The 23,906-nt window shown below is 43.7% G+C and overlaps 2 protein-coding genes across 4 annotated transcripts; one reads left to right on the top strand and one right to left on the bottom strand.

Moving 5' to 3' along the window:
* The first annotated feature begins 19 nt into the window (after positions 1-19).
* Positions 20-8,854, top strand: LOC106564472 (BTB/POZ domain-containing adapter for CUL3-mediated RhoA degradation protein 3). Of its 2 annotated transcripts, none has more exons than XM_014130587.3 (7): positions 20-165; positions 1,238-1,451; positions 2,207-2,376; positions 2,695-2,778; positions 2,901-2,953; positions 7,136-7,331; positions 7,482-8,854. In XM_014130587.3, exons 1-7 carry the CDS (start codon positions 163-165, stop codon positions 7,698-7,700), a joined length of 939 nt encoding a protein of 312 aa, XP_013986062.1. In that variant the 5' UTR covers positions 20-162; the 3' UTR covers positions 7,701-8,854. The 2 variants fall into 2 exon arrangements, with proteins under 2 accessions (XP_013986062.1, XP_013986070.1); XM_014130595.3 differs by lacking the exon at positions 20-165 and adding an exon at positions 246-543.
* myo1hb (myosin IHb) lies at positions 8,842-23,415 on the bottom strand. 2 transcript variants are annotated; one of them, XM_014130375.3, is made up of 32 exons: positions 23,084-23,415; positions 17,692-17,853; positions 17,277-17,392; positions 16,942-17,140; positions 16,758-16,838; positions 16,477-16,665; positions 15,064-15,162; positions 14,824-14,937; positions 14,567-14,638; positions 14,333-14,452; positions 14,109-14,176; positions 13,891-13,996; positions 13,714-13,794; positions 13,499-13,590; positions 13,237-13,331; positions 12,950-12,996; positions 12,613-12,693; positions 12,379-12,484; positions 12,047-12,164; positions 11,780-11,893; positions 11,610-11,686; positions 11,384-11,452; positions 11,190-11,274; positions 10,915-11,077; positions 10,712-10,795; positions 10,499-10,592; positions 10,326-10,381; positions 10,104-10,239; positions 9,888-9,958; positions 9,655-9,752; positions 9,453-9,552; positions 8,842-9,332 (listed from the first exon to the last, which is right to left on the bottom strand). In XM_014130375.3, the coding sequence occupies exons 1-32, from the start codon at positions 23,111-23,113 to the stop codon at positions 9,291-9,293; spliced, it is 3,165 nt and encodes a 1,054-aa protein (XP_013985850.1). In that variant the 5' UTR covers positions 23,114-23,415; the 3' UTR covers positions 8,842-9,290. The 2 variants fall into 2 exon arrangements, with proteins under 2 accessions (XP_013985850.1, XP_013985863.1); XM_014130388.3 differs by lacking the exon at positions 23,084-23,415 and adding an exon at positions 18,911-19,045.
* Positions 23,416-23,906: the final 491 nt, after the last annotated feature.

A 23,906-nucleotide genomic window follows, 5' to 3' on the forward strand; every position in this document is an offset into this window, starting at 1 on the left:
GTCACCGGGAGAGATCAGCCAATTAAGTTGGAAGTCCACCAAATGGTCGAAGCCGTCAATTGCGCTGGCCATACTAATTCAGCCTTTTGGCCACTAGAGGCCTCTATCATTCTCTATGTTGGTGCTAACTTTGTTCTTCAAGGCTGACTGAACAAGGGTTCTATGGTAAAAATAAATAAATATATTTATATATAATATTATCTAGCTAGGAACAAATCCAGTCGACAATGTAGCTAATGTTATAGTACACATACTACTAGATATGTAACGTTATATCGACAGGATGTAGCCAGCTAGCGGAATGCATGCCAACCTGTAACTACGGTTCTTATAGTGGCACAATAACGACGTAGCTAGCTAGCTAGTATCTTGCTTAAACAATGGCTTTGCTAACTGTAGCTGAGGTTCCTTAGCAAGTTAGCGTTTGTGGCTACAGTATCATTCATATGAAGCCTGTTAGCTAGCCAGATCAGCGTTAGAAAGTTACATAACTACGGTAACGTTAGATGGCTATTAAGTAGCTGCTACAGCTAGATAGAATACGTAAGTTACCATTATCATAGCTAAGAAAGGATTTAATTCCAGGTTCGACATATTTTAAGGTGGTACGCATACGATTTTTTTGCATTGTCGTTTCAGAAAATGTCCACAATATATCTGGCACTAATAGTGGAATGATAGTGTTTCACAGTATTACCAAAGTTGTGGTATACTAGCTACTGTGATATTCGACTATTGATTTCTCCCAACGTAGCGGCATCTGATGTCCAAAATAGGAAACCTTTTCTGACTTTGTGGCGGTGTTGTCTAGTGGAAATCTCTCTGGCATTTCCTGGTTGCTAAAATTCTACACGCAAAGGGGGGTGCAATTCAATATTAGGAAGGTTCTCCTAATGTTTTGTACACTGAGTCTGTTGAGCCTGGAGTTAAGACCCTTAGCCTGCTACTATAAGTATTGCTTTCTGTGATTAGCTAGCTAATGAAATGTTGATGACTAACGTTAGCTAGTACAGACTTGTCACATTGGCCCCATTCTGAGAACCCAGAATAGCGAACTATTTAGCATAGTTTAAGAACAGGTTCTGTTCTATGTGCTTTTCTGCTAGCTATAAACAATGATATAAACAACAAACTAGCTCGATAGTTATTATGCTATTTATTTGGGGTGCCTGATTGATATCAGCTGTGAACACCATTACATTGTCACGACTTCCATATGGACTGTTTGGACCCACAGGAAGAGATGTCAGGAATAAGTGCGGTGAGCTCGGCGTTGCCAGCGGCTACAACCCGTACTACCTCCTTCAAGGGCTCCTGCCCCAGCTCGAAGTATGTGAAGCTGAATGTGGGCGGGGTGCTCTACTACACCACCATGCAGACCCTTACCAAGCAGGACACCATGCTCAAGGCCATGTTCAGTGGCAGGATGGAGGTCCTCACAGACAGTGAAGGCAAAGATATTTATAACTAAACCAAGATAGTTCATCTGTGTCCTTTTCAATGGGAGCAAATTAAGCATAATGGGCAAAACAAGCAAGGAGGTGGGCACAGCTATGCACGAGTTAGCGAGATCATAGTGGCACATTCTAGCATGTATTTGCATATTTCCATTAGGGAATACCTTCTCTAAAGTGTGCATGTGCAGTAACTCAATTCGTCCTTGCACTTCTTGTAAACAACGCAATTTGAAAATGTAAGCTTTGGCAAAGGGTCACTTCTAAAACACTTAGTGCACTCTGTTCGTAACAGATTCTAGTTTTGGGAACTGAAAACTGTATTGAGATCAGGCTTTTTTTAGATGAGAAAATAAGCAGAATGTCGGCCCAGTTCCATCTCGCTCCATACTCTCCCACTGCTGGCCACTGGGCTTCCTCCTCGCCATATTTGATGGGTAGTGGAAATTCCAACTGGATGCTTCAGATTTATACAGCTCCTTGTTCTATCTGTGGAGAAGGCATTGATGATGACATGGGTTGACTGCAGCCAGGGTTTCCCAAACCTTATGTCCACTGCAAAGTCTTGAGTCCTGCAAAGTCCATGCTCCTTGATGCTGCATAGGATATGATTCTATCAGTTTTACAGACTAGCTCCCTTTGCATGCCTTCCATCTGATATGGCTCTAAATGAAGATACACACACAGTCAACTATCTCCACTATGTTGTCTCTGCCACTTCTCAATCTAATGAGTCCTGTCCTCTCCTGCAGGCTGGATCCTTATTGACAGGTGTGGGAAGCACTTTGGGACCATTCTGAACTACCTGCGTGATGGTGCTGTACCTCTGCCTGAGATCCGGAGAGAAGTCGAAGAGCTCCTGGCAGAGGCCAAGTACTACCTGGTGCAGGGGCTAGCTGACGAGTGCCACGCTGCCTTGGAGGTATTGTGTCAGTGGGGGTTGGTGGGAAGAGCTATAGGAGGACAGGCTCATTGTAATGGCTGGAATGGAATAAATGGACGGTATCAAACAAATGGAAACCGCATGTTTGACTCCGTTCCATTGATTCCATTCCATCCATTACAATGAGCCTGTCCTATAGCTCCTCCCACCAGTCTCCAATCTGTTGTGTATTACCTTAACACACTGTAAACACTTACCTGTAATCAATCTCTATCTTGGTATCTCTCTTTCTCTGCATGCTGGTATAGCCACTGTCCCCATTGAATTATTTGTGTCCTGTTTCCTCCATGCTTTCAGAACAAAGATATGTATGAGCCTTTCTGTAAAGTGCCTTTGGTCACATCCTCAAAGGAAGAACAGAGACTCATCTCTACCTCCAAGGTAAAACAAATCATACTTCACAATTGACATGTATGATTAGACAGACATAGCATGGAGTTGTATTGTATTCTATTTGTTTCTCAACACTGACTACCTATGTTCCTTTTCATTTTGGATTACAGCCCACAGTCAAGCTGTTATACAACAGGAGTAACAACAAGTACTCTTACACCAGGTAGGCTAAACATTACATATGATTGTGGTAAAATACTTACAATGAGCTTATACTGTATTTCTTACATGTACATGTGAAGTGGATTGTATCATGGATAAGGCTGTGGCGGTCACGAAATTTCGTCAGCCAGTGATTGTCAAGCAAATAACTGCCGGTCTCACGGTAATTGACCGTTAATTAACATAAACACATATAGCATCTCCTGGCTCCCACACATAGCCTAGAAGGCACTGGTGCAGACCTTTGGAACCTCTACATTTTAAAAAGTCTAGTAAATCCATGTAATATAGCCTACATCTTCACAATAAATCCGTTATTTATTTTAGACAGGTCTAAGAAGCATGATATGTAGTCTATTTCAGAAGATCAGAATAGAATACTCTGAGTTGTCCTTATGTTAGGTCCTGATCTGGCTATCCCATATAGCTGTAGGCTACACTAGTTAATTTAGCAGACAAGATTTGCTTAGAATTCCGTGGCATTTTTTTTTATAGTATGAAGAATACAATTGAACAAAGCTGAATAAAATAGAAAGGGTATTTTCTCCAAACGATTTGAGGTAGTGCGCACATGCAGCTATTCTGGGTTGAGCGGTTAACAAAGAAATAGGTATTCCTATATGCTTAATTTAGAGTTATTAATGTAACTTTAGTTGTTCTACAAACGTTGGGCTATATGTTTAGATTTTTAATAGATTGTAAGGCTGCATGATGTGACTCTAATGATGATTTGAAAAAAGTAGCTTGAAAGTACACACTACATCAGTCACTCATTCACAATTTGACAAGTACTTGATAATGCTTCGAATTTCACGGCGGCATCCCCTTTGTGTGGCTGTAATGCACCCTTAAAAAATCCATGCCGTTTGTGTCCTGTGGCCGGTGTGCACTTCTCAAATCAAATTGTATTTGTCACATGCGCCAAATACAACCGGTGTAGACCTTACAGTGAAATGCTTACTTACGAGCCCCTAAACAACAATGCCATTTAAAAATGAAAAAATACAGATAAGAATAAGAAATAAAAGTAACAAGTAATTAAAGAGCAGCAGTAAAATAACAATAGCGAGACTATATACAGGGGGTACTGGTACAGAGTCAATGTGCGGGGGCACCGGTTAGTTGAGGGAATATGTACATGTGGGTAGAGTTATTAAAGTGACTGTGCGTAGATGATAACGACAGAGAGTAGCAGCGGTGTAAAAGGGGGGGGTCAGGAAATGCAAATAGTCTGGGTAGCCATTTGACACCGCCTGGTATAGAGGTCCTGGATGGCAGAGAGCTTGGCTCCAGTGATGTACTGGGCCATTCGCACTACCCTCTGTAGTGCCTTGTGGTCGGAGGCAGAGCAGTTGCCATACCAGGCAGTGACGCAACTAGTTAGGATGCTCTCGATGGTGCAGCTGTAGAACCTTTTGAGGATCTGAGGACCCATGCCAAATCTTTTTGGTCTCCTGGGGGGGAATAGGTTTTGTCGTGCCCTCTTCACGACTGTCTTGGTGTGCTTGGACCATGTTAGTTTGTTGGTGATGTGGACACCAAGGAACTTGAAGCTCTCAACCTACTCCACTGCAGCCCCGTCGATGAGAATAGGGGCGTGCTCGGTCCTCTTTTTCTTGTAGTCCACAGCCATCTCCTTTGTCTTGATCACGTTCAAGGTGAGGTTGTTGTCCTTGCACCACACGGCCAGGTCTCTGACCTCCTCCCTATAGGCTGTCTCGCTGTTGTCATTGATCAGGCCTACCACTGTTGTGTCATCGGCAAACTTAATGATGGTGTTGGAGTCGTGCCTAGCCGTGCAGTCATGAGTGAACAGGGAGTACAGGAGGGGACTGAGCACGCACCCGAGGGACCCCTGTGTTGAAGATCAGCGTGACGGATGTGTTGTTACCTACCCTTACCACTTGGGGGCGGCCTGTCAGGAAGTCCAGGATCCAGTTGCAGAGGGTGGTGTTTTACTCCCAGGGTTCCTTAGCTTACTGATGAGCTTTGAGGGCACTATGGTGTTGAAGGCTGAGCTTTAGTCAATGAATAGCATTCTCACATAGGTGTTCCTTTTGTCCAGGTGGGAAAGGGCAGTGTGGAGTGCAATAGAGATTGCATGATCTGTTGGGGCGGTATGCAAATTGGAGTCAGTCTAGGGTTTCTGGGATAATGGTGTTAATGTGAGCCATGACCAGCCTTTCAAAGCACTTCATGGCTACAGACGTGAGTGCTACGGGTCGGTAGTCATTTAGGCAGGTTACCTTAGTGTTCTTGGGCACAGGCACTATGGTGGTCTGCTTGAAACATGTTGGTATTACAGACTCGGACAGGGAGAAGTTGAAAATGTCAGTGAATACATTTGCCAGTTGGTCAGTGCATGCTCGGAGTACACATCCTGGTAATCCGTCTGGCCCTGCGGCCTTGTGAATGTTGACCTGTTTTAAAGGTTTTACTCACATCGGCAGAGGAGAGCATGATCGCACAGTCTTCCGGAACAGCTGGTGCTCTCATGCATGTTTCAGTGCCATTTGCCTCGAAGCGAGCATAGAAGTAGTTTAGCTCGTCTGGTAGGCTCATGTCACTGGGCAGCTCTTGGCTGTGCTTCCCTTTGTAGTCTGTAATGGTTTGCAAGTCCTGCCACATCCGACGAGCGTCAGAGCCGGTGTAGTACGATTCGATCTTAGTCCTGTATTGATGCTTTGCCTGTTTGATGGTTCGTCGGAGGGCATAGCAGGATTTCTTATGAGCTTCCGGGTTAGAGTAGTGCTTCTTGAAAGCAGCAGCTCTAGCCTTTAGCTCTGTGCGGATGTTGCCTGTAATCCATGGCTTCTGGTTGGGGTATTACGTACAGTCACTGTGGGGACGACGTCATCGATGCACTTATTGATGAAGCCAATGACTGATGTGGTGTACTCCTCAATGCCATCGGAGGAATCCCGGAACAGATTCCGGTCTGTGCTAGCAAAACACTACCAGAGTGCGGCGCGCTCCATCACATGATCAGGTCTTTCTCACAGGCTACAAGTGAAGACAGACATATCGGGGATGCAACTGCGCACGTCCTTATCCAATTCTGGGGTGCATATTGAAGAACTGTCCACATTTACTTTTCGTCAGCCAACAAGATGAGTTGGCCTAACAAACAGCAATAGCACTAGCCTATGTCAATCTACTATCCCACATAGCAAAGATCAACCTATTCGGTGCAAGAAATAAGTATTCCAACCATAGTCTGGGACAGTTGTGGGATACGATAGATCTCAGTAATACAACCACTATCATCAAAAAAGCGTTTTTATGCAATGTGGCTGACGCAACAGATCAGAACGTTTAGCTTAAAATGTTGATAAACTATTAGGCTATTTCTTCACATTGTAAGCGCATCAATGCGCACATGGTAGTAGGCTATAAGTGCAAATGTTCCATTTGCAGAAAACATGTAGGTCTATGGTCTAGGCTACATGAGGTGTGCGACTATGATTCTAAAAAGTTGCACACAAAAAAGGCATTGTTTCTTATGCTGGGCGTCATTCACAAGTGAAAGGCTAATATTGTCACCCATCAGACTATTCTTGATTTAATCTTGTCTTTACATATACTAAATAATATATGTGTGAAATTTGTTTTGATTTAGAATGGACCATTATCATGCACCTGTATTGAAACTGGTTTATTTTCATGCCAGCCAGGTAGGCTATACTCCTGTTGTAAATATAAGCAATGTGCTTAATATTAGGAAAGTTGAGAAATAAATATAGTAGGCCTAGCCTATAGAAAGCTGATCCTCCTCTTTGTAGTAGAGGCCATCACTCTGTTTTCTCGCGCAATTGCATAGCCTATAGAAATGTTGCGCAACATGAGCTCATGGGCTCTCATGAAGTGTTTGATTAGATTTTCGATTACATTTGCATTGATGTCAAGGTGATTAGAGGGACAATAGAGTGCTGAGTACCAGGCAGTTATCAAGTTTGGTAGGCTACTAATGACCATCAGCAGCATCAGAGCTTGGAGAAGCCTAGTTAAGGTGACTAAATGGTCACGTGGAATTTGACTGCCTTCATGACTCGTGACCTCCACAGTGGCGGTAATACGGTCACCGCAACAGCCCTAATCATGGGTAGACTGATGTACATGTGTATAGCGATTTGAACAGATTGACAACTAGACATTAACATCTGGTGTCATTACCTTTTCACAGCAACTCCGATGACAACATGCTGAAGAACATTGAGCTGTTTGACAAGCTCTCTCTGCGCTTCAACGGCCGTGTGCTCTTCATCAAGGACGTGATCGGGGATGAGATCTGCTGCTGGTCGTTCTATGGGCAGGGCCGTAAGATCGCGGAGGTGTGCTGCACCTCCATAGTCTACGCTACAGAGAAGAAACAAACCAAGGTATGCCATTTCCCACAGCACGACCACAGAAAAGGAAGATATGAATGTTTCTTGCTTTGACCAAATCATAGACTAGCCTGGTTGTCAGTGAATAGTCTTGTCTTTGTACCTAGGGGCAGTGGTCTAAGTAGCAGTATTCTCTTTCCTCAGGTGGAGTTCCCAGAGGCTCGTATCTATGAGGAGACCCTTAACATCCTGCTTTATGAGTCTCAGGATGGGCGTGGTCCAGACAACGCTCTACTGGAGGCTACAGGAGGCGCTGCAGGCCGATCCCATCATCTGGACGAGGACGAGGAACGGGAACGCATCGAGAGGGTGCGCCGCATACACATCAAACGCCCCGATGACCGCACCCACCACCACCAGTAACTATACCAGCCAACCAACATTACCAGGATCCGCAGACCTCACCAGTGACCATTACCCATCACTGAGATCACACTACCGGTATACCCACAGGTAATCTCACATCCTTGACATTGACCACAAGCGACTTCTGTGCTTCTGCACCACAGCCAGTTATGAACTGTTGCTAGTCTGATATCATTATAAGTAGAACATGATTTTGATGTTCTGTCCCAAATGGCCATATCAGTGTTCTAAACCGTCATCCTTTTATCAGTGGTCAAAATGTATTTTACCGCCTTTATTTCCATATGTTTTGTCTTTGTATGTATGTAGACATGTTACATGTGCTCAGTAGAGATATTGTGCCTTAAGTCTGTGGGTGTACATGCTGCTTACAATCTTTATCATGATTAACTTTATCACGTCACTACAACATTGCTTTGAAGTTCAGGTATGTGTCACAGTATAGCTAGTTCAGGTCAATTGCATTTAAAGGATTCTATACATTATGTACAATGTGGAACAATACCTTTTCCTACCACAGCAGTTTTAGACATTTTTTAAAATAAAAATACATATTCATTAGTTTGAATAAGTGATATGTAAACTGTATAACAGCATTTTATCTTGTGTTTAGAAATTGGGTGCTTCTATTTTCTGTATGTACTCATTTCGTCCAGCAGAGGGTGTTATGTACGAAGACACTGAAAGGTGTGTGAAATTAGGTTGACGTTACCTCCTAGATGGTGATCTTCGGTCAGTTTTGTAGTTCCCCCACTAATGATTTTTGGAGGGGAAGCTGATCCTAGATCTTTGCCTACGGGGACTTAACCCTGAAGCGATAAGTTACAACCCACCTCTGAATTGTAAGTGGTATGAATAAAGCCACCTTTTCTACCGTAGTCAAGGATTAATGATCTTTTGGCATCATGTATGAAATCTGGTTTTCTTCTGTGTGATAAAATGGATGTCATTGCTGCCTGTTACAAAAATTATTGGAGGGTGATGTGGTTACAAGATGAAACTTGTTTGTAAGATTGATCACAGCTGAAGAGACAAAGCACCTCCAGACATTGCGTAAAATTGTGACATTCTTTGCAATCATTTCACATGTACAAGTGTCTTTTGCACTGTATTTAACACATTTTTCTTACAATAAAGATTGTTTATGAATACTTAGTTGGTTTTAATGTAAATATGGTACAGCATCTTTGTGAGAAAGTATAAAAAAGTATGGCTTCAAAATCACAAAATGTTTGAATGATTTAACCATGTTGCTTATATCTCTATAAAATGGGACGTCTAGTGAAAATATACCTAAAGCAAAACCATATTTTACATATGAGCCCTATTATAATGACAGCTTTGCTTGATAAGTCACAACTGGGCCCATGCATGTGATGGATGTATAGCTTAATAACCGGTGAAGTTTTCATCAGAGTAGAACATCAGTAGTCATTCCTTTGGAGTTTCCTCCACAGTATGAACCATTTGTTGAGATTTCAGTTCATTTCATTATGTCCAACCCTTATTGAGAGGATGCAGGTTCTCATTCGTGATTTAAGTCCCAAGATGCCTAAAACCTTGTAGAATCTGATTATTGGATCCAGTTCAATTTTGTATCATTGCCCGGGACTTTGTTCGAGTTGATTCCTGGGTAAATATAAAATAAGTGTTTATTTGTCCTAGCCTACTGTTTATCAATAGTTTAGAAAATGTATTTGTTCATTTTGAGAATTGAATGGCCACACAGTCTTTTAGTTTCATACTCACCACCATCAGATGGCCATTCTTTGCTCTGTAAATCATGGTCTCCTGGCCACTCTTGAAGTCAACAAACCCCTCTCTGCCAGGCTGGATGTCAAACTTTACACTGCAAATGACCACAGACATAATATATAACATTACGTTAATACTTTTGGCAACATTTTTTTATTTTTTTTAAGACAAGTTACGAGTTGAACACAGGTCTTACCTGCCCTGGACTACTTTGATAAAATTGTGCTTGTTGGCCACCAGGCACAACTTGGTCAAGGCCTCAAACAGGTAGTCACACTGCAGCACCAGGTCCCCCTGAGCAAATAGAAAATGCAACAATGGAAATGCACATTTTCTAGTTCTATTCCATTCAGAAAATAACTGGTACAAAGCATAATAAAAAAGAATACATTTGTGCACATCAATGAAAAGATTTTTGGGGCAGCCAACCTTTTGCTTGATATCCTCACATTGGACATGGAGGATCAGGAAGTTGTCACTCAGGGTGCTGACTGACACACCTGGAAGAACACACACCACCCAGATACTTTAGAACAGTGGTTGAATTAACACAGTATACACACACAGACTATTCCACTGAGAGAGAAAAAAACTTGACACTTGCACACACATCTAGTCAGCTTTATTCCAGTCAGTGGTGCTAACCTTTGAGGTTGTTGAACTCCACCCGCTGTTTGATCTTGGCCTCCTCCACCAGGTAGGCTGCACTTCCAGTGTAGATCAGCTGTCTGAAACGTGGCCTGAAGCCATTCCTGTCGTACTTCACCACAGGAACACTGTACTGTGGGAAGGTATGGGGCTTACTTTAATTTGAACATTAAAGTTGATTTGAACTCTGACATAGCTTATTTAGCGCCGTGTGTTTACCTTGATGCGTTCTTGCCTAATCATCTGGTAGACTTTAATGTGGATGTCTTCCTCACCTGACCAGATAACAATGCAACTGGTCAAATTATATAAATCATTTTCATTATCACTGTTGCTTTGTAAGAGGCGCACAATTGGGCACATAATTCATCAGCACAAGGTCTATGCCTTACTTATCCTGGTGTCCACGAATGGTATGCCCACACTGTGAGGGTAGTTCTCTTTTGTTCCTTTGAATATGGAACTGGTCAATCCTTTGATTTGCAACTGTAAATGGGGTAAGCAAACACAGAAGAGATATATTAAGTGATCAGTGAGGCTATCCCTATAGTCAAATGCAGTACAAAATATGCATTAAAGCACCCTGGCTTGTAGGGTAGGCCTACCTGTGCTTTCCGCTCTGTCATGATTCCTTGTACATACCTCCGTACCATGTGCCGGGTGTAAAGTTTCCTCAACATCTGTGAGGCCTACAAGTACAAGTGTATGTAATAAGTGTACAGTATACTCATTATACCATGACACACAGGCGTGCAGAACGAGGTTAGCGCAAGTATTCAAGTACAGTCAATTCTCTACTGCGACTCACCTCCTGCATAATGGGAGGTGGGGTTAGCCAGGTGTTCTTGTCCAGAACTGTTTTGGGTAGGTTCTCCTTGAGCCGTGTGAGGTAGTTTTGCCTGACAAATGCCAGGTACTCTGTGTTGTCAACACAGGCTGGCTGATTTCTAGTCATGAAGCCCTTGATGAACCTACAAAATATAAGTACAAGAGATTTGATTGGTGAGCTTTATGTCATTTCATTGTGTGTGGTAGATGTTGGACCTTTGTCTTTGGAGATATCTTCAGATGTTTGTCTCTTACCTCTTAATGACCTTGACAGCCCAGGCTCTCTTCTCCCTCTCTCTCCTGGCCTTCATGCCTCTCCAGCATGTCTCAATCTTTGTAGCTAACAAGACAACACAAGCTGATAAACTTATCGGCTTATACATCATATTTGTTATACTAGTTCCAAGGAAGTCAAAGTAGAGGCCTGTTGCGTCTCGTTCAGCAGTTACCTGCTTGTCTCTGTCTCATGTAGTCTCCCTTCACTCTGTAGCCTTTGTACTTTGCTTGAATCCTTGTAGCTGTAACATAAGGAGACATACATAAAACCTAACTTCATAGGCAAATAGGTTCATTTTCTTTGAAATAATCCAACACCATATAACAATCCAATTCCTGAATTTTTGTAGTGCTCTGTGATCCGTTGGTTGAAAAACTTAAGCTAGAGCCAGGACCCACCCAGCTCATGCTTGCAGACCTCAAAGGCGTCTTCGGTGGCAAACAGAGTCCTGGGATGGCGGATGAAGATCTTGGTCCTTTTTTGTATCATGAAAGACAAGCCAGTGAGAAAAAGCCAGACTGTGTGTCACCAGGTGAACCCAAACGTATAATCCTGGAGAGCACCTCACCTTCCCATCTTGTACTCATCAGGCTTGTAGCCCAGGTGCTTGATCAGGCACTCCACCCCCTCCGCGGCTGTACCTTTCCAGTTAGGCCAGGTGTCTGGACACAGAGGCTTGTACCTGACAGGGACAACAGGAAACACCAATGTTAAATATATTGTTTAGAGAGCATCAGATCAACATACTGTAATGCAGCCATGTATCAGAGCAGGGTGTGCTGGACAGAGCAATTGCACACTATCTACAAAACTTTGAAGTGCAGGTTGTATTTACCTCTGCAGGAAGATCTCATATCTCCGGCGGTAAGCGAAGCCGGCCCGTCTGACCCTCAGGTGCTCCATCAGCCCCAGGTACTTCACCTGGTGTCTCACCAACACGTCGTCAAAGAGCCCTGCGCGAGGCAAGAGAGAGGTCACAAGGCTACAGGCATCAGGTCATGCACTGTGAATGAATGCGCCAAGTAATACTTTGTAGGGCATGCATAGGTCAAGTCCATTAGGGAAGGTTCCTTTTGGTGTGATGGCTGTACTGAGTGTGTAGGTGTGTGGTGCTTAGTCAAATAGACTACCGTAGATGTAAGTTACGGTTTATAGATGAGGCCTCACCTGGCTGCTTGCCTTCATTAGGCTTCATACAGCGGACGTACCAGGGCTCTTTAGACATGAGGATCTCAGTCAGGCCTACCAGACTGCTCTTAAACTGAGTGGCCACCTGAGTAGACAGGGGATTAACATGCAAGTTTATGGCAAGGTCAGATCACCATACACACATAACAGTAAAGGATGGGTATGTTTCTAATTCACTTTGGTGGATCATGTGTCAACAGAAAGTCTCTTTACTGTTTCAGGTCTCTTCTTGCTGTCTGGCTCAGTGCTGGGAAAGCAGTGTTTAACAATGGCATTCTTAGACTGGCGCATAACCTGAAGGTGGAAAATCTCTCAGTTAAATCTCTCAGGATGAAAGATAAAGAACCGGCTTCTTTTCAAAACCAAGAGGCAGTCAAACAAACACTCCCAGTCCTCCCTCTTAACAGTCCTGTCAGTCTATCCCAAAGCAATGCTTAACAATCATCTCCTCTATAATTCACAGGTGTGCTTAACAATGAATAATACAGCAGTTGGCAGGATGTAGATTCCGGACCACAACAGTGCCAGCGAGAACCCTGAGCACACTTACCTCTTTAATGTTCCTGTACAGGAGATCATTATTTTTGTCCAGGAATCCTGGAAAACAGAGAGGTATAGTTGAGAGTAAATAACAGATAAAGACTGGTAACACTTTCTGTCAGTGAGACAGAAAGTGAGGAGAACTGGGGGAGGGGGCGACTCTTGGGACATATTCGGCTTGCTGAAACAATATCAAAGAGACACATTAGTGAAACAAATATGGAGAGCGGTGTACAGAAACAGTGAGAGGAAGGGCAGAGTACTTGGGTGTATTACGTTGTGGAACTCATCTCTCACCGACCACACAGTATGTGACTTCCCCTGCGTAGTGTAAGAGGCGGAAGTCTCCTCGTTCCAGAGTCTTCCGGGTCTTCTGGTCAGCCAGCTTGTGTCTGCAGGATGTGGACAGAGAGAGAAGAGGATGTTCTAGTCAGGTGTTACAGAGGCAGACCATGACCCCTCCATCCTCAGCTGTCAGTTGGGGGAGCTCAGCTTTATCTGCTATTTCTTGTTAGAAATGTATTACTGTGCTGCAGTATCCCAACACTGCCTCACTCACGTGACGAAATGGGGGTGACCTCCCATCTTCTCCTCCAGTTTCTCCAGGAAGGTCATGTCTGTGGCCTCTCCCGGACGTAGACACTCCTCGTCCTAGTGGGAAGGAGACAGAACATGAGCGCAAAACCAATCCAAAGCTATCGTGTCTGTCTGACGACATTTCAATCTGACTGCGAGTCGGTCAGTCAGCCAGTCAAGTCTACAGTATCTACATACTAGCACTGAAATGATGCCTTTGAATTTCTCCTCCACCAGGTCACAGATGATCTTGTTGTTGAAGTATGGCACTGACTCCCACTGAAAAACAACAATACAAAAAATGAAGCTGTGTAGCCCATTACATCAGTAGTGTAGCCCAGTCCAAACAGATTTGAGTAGAGGAGGAGCGTTTACTTCAATCCCCTCCATCTCGTACTCCTCCTGCTCTGACTTCAGGGTCAGCTGGATGAAGAGCTGCTGCAGTTTCTCATTACAGTAGTTGATGCAGAACTGCTCAAAGCTTAAACATATAGAGACAAGTCATTAGGCTCATAATTTCGCACTCTAAAATTCACTGTCAACTCAAATTGTATTTGTCACAACAGGTGCTGACTGACTGTGGCTTCCCTCACCTGTTCACACTGAACACCTCAAACCCATAGATGTCAAGCAGACCAATCACTGTCTTCCTGGAGGAATCCTACATGGATGCACAATACCAGTCAGCCTCCTATATTACTGTCTTACTACTTACTGTATATCCTATACTTGTTAGCAGTGTCATGATTGGTTAGATGTCGTTTTGGTCTGGGACGAGATCACTCTTATTGGTGGACCACTGAAAAAGGCCACTCACCTTGTTTGCTAAAGACTCATTGAGCTCGTTGACCAGCCAGGTGAAGGTGCGGCCATAGATGGCTTTGGCTAGAGCGTCCTTGGCATATACTGCCTGGTCAACGGTGAAGGGACTGAGCACCTGACCAGCACAACAGACAAACCACAGAGATTGATTTTCAAGAGACAGGTTGCACATTTACTGTGATGGCATGAAGTTCTATGAATGAGCCCAAAACAGTAGCATCTTCCTCACCTCTTCTGACCTGGCCTCAATCTTCCTGTGTGTCAAACCCACCTGTATCACCTGTGCAGGAATGCCCAGCAACTACACAGCAGAAAAACAACCAATCAACCAATCACCAAATACTCTAATTGAAAAGGGATTTCACTTCATCTGAAAAGTTGCCATAATGTCTGAAAAGGGAGAGGACTTCGATAGTTTTCTGTGGTATGAGTACTGCTAAATAGAGTGACTGTCCATTAGTTTGTAGTTTGCCGTCAGTGTCTCACCTTGGACAGCCAATGTATCTCCGGACTGTTGTTGAGAGTGGCATATCCCTGTGAGTCAGCCACAAACATAGCATTTCCCAGGTGAAGGACGCTAGCAATGATTGCAAACAGGCTCTACATCATGGGCAAGAGAAGACACCGGTCATAAGTGATACGTTTTTCTATGACAATTGATATGATCAGTTCACCTTTCAGTCTCTGATGGTAGTGTTTTGGTAGTGTAGAGAGATTAGGACTCACCTCTATATTGCTCTCACTGAACTCTATGACACTGAGGGCTTTCCGTACCGTCTTCCAGTCACTCTTGTCGTTGACTGAGCTGACTTTGGCACATTCCCCCTGGGTGAGATAGGAGATAATATCCAGATGATGATAGACCACTCCATGGAATCACTGATTCTTTGTCTCTTTAATACCTGTAGCGTTGATGAATTACCTCTCCTACCTGTACCAGGTTACTGTAGCGTTATTGAATTAACTCTCCTACCTGTACCAGGTAACTGTAGTGTTGATAGGTTACCTCTCCTACCTGTACCAGGTTACTGTAGTGTTGATAGGTTACCTCTCCTACCTGTACAAGATAACTGTAGTGTTGATGAATTACCTCTCCTACCTGTACCAGATAACTGTAGTGTTGATAGGTTACCACTCCTACCTGTACCAGGTAACTGTAGTGTTGATAGGTTACCTCTCCTACCTGTACAATATAACTGTAGTGTTGATAGGTTACCTCTCCTACCTGTACCAGGTAACTGTAGTGTTGATAGGTTACCTCTCCTACCTGTACCAAGTAACTGTAGTGTTGATAGGTTACCTCTCCTACCTGTACCAGATAACTGTAGTGTTGATAGGTTACCTCTCCTACCTGTACCAGATAACTGTAGTGTTGATAGGTTACCTCTCCTACCTGTACCAGGTAACTGTAGTGTTGTTAGGTTACCTCTCCTACCTGTACCAGGTAACTGTAGTGTTGATAGGTTACCTCTCCTACCTGTACCAGGTTACTGTAGTGTTGATGAATTACCTCTCCTACCTGTACCAGGTAACTGTAGTGTTGATAGGTTACCTCTCCTACCTGTACCAGGTTACTGTATTGTTGATGAATTACCTCTCCTACCTGTACCAGGTTACTGTAGCGTTGATGAATTACCTCTCCTACCTGTACCAGATAACTGTAGTGTTGATAGGTTACCTCTCCTACCTGTACCAGGTTACTGTAGTGTTGATAGGTTACCTCTCCTACCTGTACCAGGTAACTGTAGTGTTGATGAATTACCTCTCCTACCTGTACCAGATAACTGTAGTGTTGATAGGTTACCTCTCCTACCTGTACCAGGTAACTGTAGTGTTGATGGTTTACCTCTCCTACCTGTACCAGATAACTGTAGTGTTGATGAATTACCTCTCCTACCTGTACCAGGTTACTGTAGTGTTGATGAATTACCTCTCCTACCTGTACCAGGTAACTGTAGTGTTGATGAATTACCTCTCCTACCTGTACCAGGTTACTGTAGTGTTGATAGGTTACCTCTCCTACCTGTACCAGGTTACTGTAGTGTTGATAGGTTACCTCTCCTACCTGTACCAGGTAACTGTAGTGATGATAGGTTACCATCCTACCTGTACCAGGTAACTGTAGTGTTGATAGGTTACCTCTCCCACCTGTACCAGGTAACTGTAGCGCTGACAGTTTCTCTCCAGACCCAGCCAGCGTAGCAGGTCCTCCTCTCCTCCCTCCACTAGCTGGTAGAAGATGTGGAAGCTTCTCTCTCCATGGTTCTGATGCACCACCCGGGACTTCTCCAGTAGATAACTGAGGATGTGGCCACCAACAGCTCCCCCCTAGATTATTAAAGATGTAACAATGATTGACGTGCTGATGTTTCTCTGATGTTTTAATATGGGAATGCTGGGCTCAATGTCTTGACCCTTACCATGTGATCAAACTGAATATCCATGTACTTCCCAAAGCGGCTTGAGTTGTCATTTTTCAGGGTTTTGGCATTTCCGAAAGCCTTAGAGAGGTATAGACTGTATTATCAGTTATTGTATTTGTAAATGGCAGTGTGCAAACAATGTTAATTTCTCATGTCATATTTGCTTCACTATGGTATTCACCTCGAGCACAGGGTTGGACAGCAGCAGTCGGTCTCGGACATTGTCCAGCAGTTTGGTACTGGGGCAGCTGACAGCGTAGAACTGCAGGATCTTCTTGGAGGCCTCCGTCTTTCCTGCTCCACTCTCCCCTGAGATCAAGATGAAGTGGTTGTTGGTCTCTGTTAACATGGTGCGGTAGACATTGTCTGCCAGGGCGTAGCTGAAAGGGAGGGCAATGATGTAGAGGTTCAGTAATACTGCTGATGGATATAGATGGGCAGCACTCTATTTCCTATCTTGTGGTTCACAACATACAAAGCACACCCACTTTACACACGTACACAAATGCAACTTACATGTGGGGTGGAAGCTCAAAAAAGTTGACGCCCATGTAAATATCCATCTGCTTCTTGGTGTAGATTCCCAGCTCTTTGTAGGGGTTCACTGACACTAAGAGCGTACCAATGTAGGTCTGTGGGAAATGTATTAGAATTGAATGAGAGATGGATGCCTCACTGCATGGTTGAAACGAGAATGTGCTGTGCTTGTTATCCACAGTATGAGTAATTATCAGACCTGACCTTACAGAAAGTAAGGTAGCTCACCCTGTGGCTGTAGTTACAGCACAGTAGCTGCTGTTTCAGCAGAGCAAAGTGCCAGTTCAATTAGGGGAGGAACACTGTGTTCTCCCTGGCGTCTTGAGGTTGGGTGGCTTTCTGGCTGAAAGGAAGGCTATGTGATACCTCTGGACTGTGTAGGGGATAGACTCACGTAAATGAGGTTCTCGTTGAAGCGTTTCCTCAAGTTGTCCAGGACGGCACTCTCACTTGTGTAGGCGTCCAGCAAAACGAAATCCTGGATGCCCACCCGATCCCGGGCCGTAAGGGAGCCCTCCATGTCCCGGAGGATCCGGTTACAGCGCTCCTCCAGGCTCTAACCAATCAGAGAAAGGGGCCAGGGTGGTTACATTGATATCTTATAGCTGTGCAAATGCCCCGGAAGCACAACACAAAAACACTGTCACAAATCTCATCAAGACATGACAGCTGTAAACGTTTATTTACGGCGAACCAGTTGAGATGTTCCACATCTTTCAACATAACGTATCTGCTGTATTCTTTTCAGATATACACCACGTTTACGGGTTTTTCATATGTCCTGTTCCACTGTGTCCTGTTTTCCTTGTAGTTATCTGCATCTGTCAGGTATGACGCCGTGCCATGCAGTGCTCACTGTCACACACAGACAATCTCGCCCTAAATCAATTCATTTACTGTCAATCTGTCCTCATCTCTGGCCCTCCATCCACTTCCAATCAGTGTGTGGTGGCCTTGACCACATCCTCTCAGCACAGATAGCAGGTCAGTTTAGGGATCCCTATCTAATCTACTTCCATGTTCCTCAAGGAGCAATCAGTCTCTTGTCACTGTTTAAGAGGATACACACGTCCCCCTCCCCACACAACTATAGGGCAGACTCCGCCCTGTAATTTACCCCAGCAGCAGGGTCAAAACACAGACCAACTCCAAAGATGTTGCACTGTAATCAACTCCTAGAAATGCAAATAATGCTATCCCAATGACAGCTTAGAACATGAGTGCGTCATGTTCTATTGTGCTTCCATAATGTATATACTAAACAGAAGGCAAAGGTTTACCGGCATGGAATGCAATTGTTCCTGAAGTTTTGTATCGAAAAACAAATGAGCTCTAGGGCCACAATATGCATCAGGTAACATTATCAGTCAGATCTGTGCTCCTTAATTACAGTGCTATGAAAGTACCGTCCAGAATATTTCAACGCTCCAACGGTTTGGCACACAACAGTGCCAAGTTAACCTGGTCCCATGGTATCGTAATTGATACCCACAACAATCCACCCTCATGGTGACGGCAATTTAGAAATGTACAACTTAAACACTGCCATATACAAAATGTAGCTTAATATATATATTTTTTTACAAAGATTTTCAAAGTAATTAAGTCCCTACCTTGAGTGAAAGAAAGTCTTCTGTATCAGACTGCTGTGAGCTTCAATCCCTTTTTATACTGAACATCTGGGTTTATTTAGGGAAAGAACAGTATGGCAGGAAACATTGACATATTGCCCCCTCCATTTCCACCAATAGGAAGCCATCAATAATGTCAAAAGTGAGCGAGAAAGGAAGCAGAAGTGATAGTGTATGTGTGTGTGTGTGTGTGTGTGTGTGTGTGTGTGTGTGTGGTGTGTGTGTGTGTGTGTGTGTGTGTGTGTGTGTGTGTAGTCACATGTATACGTTTATTACTTACTAAGTCTTGAATAAAACTGTTAGCTTACTTATTTATGACATAAAGGTGAGAAAGACAGCTATATGTACAGGGATGACTGAACTGTTATAAAGCTACTCTCTCTCTCCAAATCCCTTTCTACCAAATGACCCCCTTGTCCTGCTCAGCAAAGCACTGGATAGCAATCTCCCTCTGGACTCTTATTTATAGGGGAAACAGGGCTATTTTCAGCTCATCTTCCAGGAAATCAACACTACCAATCCCAGTTACAAGGTGGAAGATGGGCCAAGGGCACCAACACATAAGGCGATTCATCACTTTTTTAATTGTTTTCATTGTGGTTTCCTGATGCCATTTCCCTAGGGCAGGCCTTCTCAGTCTACGGAATGGAACCCCATTGAAAACCTGTGGTTTGAATTGAAAAGGGCAGTCCATAAGCACAGACGAAGGATATCAAGGATCTTATATGAAGGAATGGTCTAAGATCCCTCCCAACGTGTTCTCCAATCTCATAAAACATTTTAGGAAAAGGCTCAGTGCCATTATCATCACAAGGGGAAGGTGCAGGAGTATTGAAAACACGGGCGCCAATAATTTTGACCCCTATCTTTTTGAGAGAAACAAATATTACTTGTTAAACAAAATCGCTTTCTCTGAGCAATTGTATTAGTGTAAAGTAATATAATTTTCTTTTTTTTTGCATACAACATAGCTCAATATTTGTATGATTTCTTTTCTACAGTTTTGTTTTGCTCATCTTTATCAAGAGTGCCAATCATTTCGGAGGTGACTGTACTTCATGCCTATCTTCTAAGCTTCAGTGAGCTACAGTGAACCGTTTACTAGGAGCTGTTTGGTAAATGTCAGGGCATGAGTTAAACGTGAATTTGAGATCCAGAGGCTCACACCCAGGCCCCCACCATGCTACCTGAAGACATATCCCACCGTCTAGTTTTGATATACATTTGGTTGACAACAACGAACGTGAATTCAACGTGAAATCAACCAAAAATGTCGCCATGCCATTGGATTTAGGTTAAAAGGTGGGTGAAGAAAAGACGAAATTCCCTTACACTGATTACTTTTTGAAAATCCAGTCAGTTTTCCACATTGATTCAACATCATCACATTGATTTATTTTGTTGAAGTGACATGGAAACAACGTTGAGCCAACCAGTTTTTGTCCAGTGGGATATCGCTAAAGCTGCCTAAAACTAGCCCTTCTTAAAACACAGGGGGGCACAGGAGTGCTAAAAACATCTTCAACCCAACCCTCCTCTTCCAACCCCCATTCTCCCACCCTGTCCCAAACCTGGCACAGCAACCCGGCACAGCTTACATGGTTGCCAGCTCTGCGACACTGAAAACCTCTTTTATACAATTCTATAGTACTTTTTTCCCTGAACTGCAAAAAAAGGCTTTTTCAATTTTCTGTGAAGTTGAGAAAACATCCATAAAAAGATAATCATTTGTATAAAATTATCACACAATGCCCCTCCTCTCTCTTGCATGTGAAAAGCATTTTTGGTCGTGTGAATAAAAAGATGGTGGAAAACGTTTTAAAGAGCAGTCTACAATCCATTACACACATTCAGCCAGTATATCTATTCAGTAATTATTCATTAGGACACATTCACCGTCATAGTCAATTTCACACTCGGCAGTCAAAACACAAAAGAGATTTGGCCTATTTAATGCAAGGGGGCAATGCTGGGGGCAACGATGGAGCAATAGAGAGAACAACGGGACGTGGGTGAGGGTTGGTGGAGGGGGAGGTGTATTTGTCTAATCTGTGAACCCCAAAAGCAAGTCCTTCATAAGACAAGGAACAGACTTCAAGGGGAAGTAATGGTCTCAGACTTGTGTTGGGGTATCACACCTATAGTTATCATGAGGGAAAAAAACATGGAAACTCATTTTAAGTCTGATTTTATTACTATTGAATTGTTATTCCAATCCTCAAGGAAAGAGGGTAACTGGGTAATGGATGTGGATGGGGTGGGAGCCTGATTACTCCCGCCTCCAAGACACTCTTTATTTTGCACTCTCTTCCACTCTACCATCCCTCCCTCCAATCTCCTCCCAGCCCATCATCAAGTTAAACCAATGAGACAAGTGAACAATATCATTGAAGGCGCCCCATTTGAGATGTCAGAATCAATCTGACAATACAGAAGGGGGCGATGAGGATCAACCCTCCCTTTCTCCCATCCTTAGCACCAACATGGGAACTGGAGCCTTCTTATCCACACTGAAAGGGAAAATGTCTTGACATTCCATTCTGTGCGTACGCGAGAAAGAGTTTCTCTAGGCATTCGTGTTTGACACACTCTAAATCGCTGACAACAGAAAAACCATCAAATTATAAACATTAATTTCATTATTTCATATTATTTCCTCTATTGCCAAGGTTCCTTCCAAAGTGATATCAAGGTCGCACACTGCCTGCTACACCTGACAACCCTGTACCAGGCCTAAAATACTGAACAGAGACAATGGTTCAGAGTGGTTAGGTTGCATGCCAGGCCTGACTCTGGCACTCTGCCCATTGTTGGTGCTCTGTTGGCATCAGACTGGGCAGGCCGGTGGCACGCCTCAGAGAGCAAGGCAGAGATTACAGCCATTCAGGGGGAATCTGAGCTGAAAAACGGAGAACACTCGGCAGATGAGAAAATAACACTCACGTCGTCATAAGATGGTCAACCAGCATGGTCCAAGGATACAATCCATGTAAACTCATACATAAGAATACACACACACAGACAGATAGACTTGCACAACACAGTTCTACTGTAATCAAGGAAACAGTGTCATCTAATGGTAATGGTACATAGGACTCTTTTTTTAAAGGAGAGGTTGATGGGAGTAAAAAGGAGACTGAAACAGGTGACAACACACACAAAGAATGTAAAAGGATGTGGAGAGAAAAGGATGACACTTGCAAAAGCGGAAAATGAGCAACAAGACACCTAAATTTGATGGCAGGCTAAAACGGAACAGGAAAGCTTATCTGACCCAGCGGCCATCACCCGAGAGGCCGGCCCATTGTCCCAGGCTCTCCACTATGGCCCAGGATCCTGTTACTCTGTCACAAAGTGGCCGTTAGGCTCCTGAAACAGATAGCACTCCTCGTGCGTGGACCACTGACTGACACCACACATCACATCACTCAGGGAAACAAACACACGTTTAGGGTGCTCCAGGTGTCTAGAGAAACCTGAGTGTCACTGTTCTGTATCTCTTCATACAATGCTCCCTTTATATAGCTTCAATTATAGATATTGGATAAAACATTATGAGTACCGTATATGTATTGCTATTATAGATTTTTTTCCAAAGTTTGGCAAAGGTTGAAGCTTTAGCTGGTGGTCTTCATAGCATTGGGGAAAAATCTATTTTGCATATAAGACCTTATCAATATGTTATTCTAAACAGAGGATAAACAAAAGCCTCATTTATACCTTGTGCTAACATGGGTCCTTTTTCCTGATGTTGTCTACATTCTGACTGTGCCAAATTTCCAGAAATGTGTCTACACTATGTCTGCATTGATACCAGAATTCCTGGTCCCTTTATGCAAATTATTTCATAGCTACTCTTTCAAAATAATACTTATTTATTGTCAATGATTTTAGAAGGTGGAATAATTATGATTTAAATGGTTTCTCTGTTCAGATCTGTCTACACTTATAAGATATCCAGACACAATGTGTGTCTGACTACCTCCGGAGGTGGGCAGGATGATCTGATCACAATGTGTCTTTAGATTGTCTACACCTGCCAAACAAATGTGGGCACAATCAGAATGTGGACAAGATCAGGACAAAGGACGCAAGTTAGAACCAGGTATAAACAGGGCTCCACAGACACACAAAAAAAACACACCACAGTATTACCTCACTCATCTCCAAAGCCATGTGAGCCATGGTTGAATCGGTCTTGTAATGGATCAGATAGAATCCAAACAACTTTCAACTATCGTCCCCGAGTACGCAGTAGAGGTGGACTCTCGTGCTGGGGCTAGCAACCGAGAAGCACTCACATTCTAGAGCCACTTTTAGCCTCTGACGACTCAGATGCAGGTATGTCCCTTTGACCGTATCACTTCACTGTCACACTGCTCTACCTCCGCTTTTCCTCTGTCCCTCTGACAGAACTGGCCAGGTTCTGGGGACCAAGGGAGGGGTTCAGTTGGGAGTGCCTCTGTGTGGACTAGTACTTTCTGCTAAAGCGTCATTCCTGTCCGGTCCATAATGATCTAGTTGGCTCTGAGAGCTCTAAGATAGTTAATCATTCATTAAGCCTAGGGAGGTCTCATTCAGCACTTCATCTGAGTGTCCAAAGACCCAGTGTGTGTGTGTGTGTGTGTGTGTGTGTGTGTGTGTGTGTGTGTGTGTGTGTGTGTGTGTGTGTGTGTGTGTGTGTGTGTGTGTGTGTGTGTGTGTGTGTGTGTGTGTGTGTGTGTGCGCGTAACACAATGATGCGGAAACTATCTGCTTCAAGCTCCTCATCCTCCTCCTCGCACAAAATTACAGCACAGGTATTGTGTTACTGATCTTTGATTAGGCAGATACAATTCTGACTAATTACAAACCACTCATCACTGCCATGGTGAAGCAACAGTATCGGGCCTGTTGGGATGAAACTATTGTCCTTTCAGTGCATCTTACAGCTGCTGTCAACACCAGCCTGTGCTGCAGTAAGAGGGCCATACCATAC

Source organism: Salmo salar, chromosome 01 (genome assembly GCF_965601325.2).
Source record: "Salmo salar chromosome 01, fSalSal1, whole genome shotgun sequence".
Lineage (NCBI taxonomy): Eukaryota > Metazoa > Chordata > Actinopteri > Salmoniformes > Salmonidae > Salmo > Salmo salar.

What these genes read in the sequence shown, in the direction of transcription:
- LOC106564472 (XM_014130587.3), top strand. An exon ending in AGTGCCACGCTGCCTTGGAG is followed by an intron (nt 2,377 to 2,694) that starts GTATTGTGTCAG and finishes CCATGCTTTCAG; the next exon opens with AACAAAGATATGTATGAGCC. An exon ending in CAGAGAAGAAACAAACCAAG is followed by an intron (nt 7,332 to 7,481) that starts GTATGCCATTTC and finishes CTCTTTCCTCAG; the next exon opens with GTGGAGTTCCCAGAGGCTCG.
- myo1hb (XM_014130375.3), bottom strand. Translation starts at nt 23,113, where the DNA reads ATGGCTCACATGGCTTTGGAGATGAGTGAG. An exon ending in TCAGTGAGAGCAATATAGAG is followed by an intron (nt 14,938 to 15,063) that starts GTGAGTCCTAAT and finishes CCCATGATGTAG; the next exon opens with AGCCTGTTTGCAATCATTGC. An exon ending in AGAATGGCCATCTGATGGTG is followed by an intron (nt 9,333 to 9,452) that starts GTGAGTATGAAA and finishes ATATTTACCCAG; the next exon opens with GAATCAACTCGAACAAAGTC.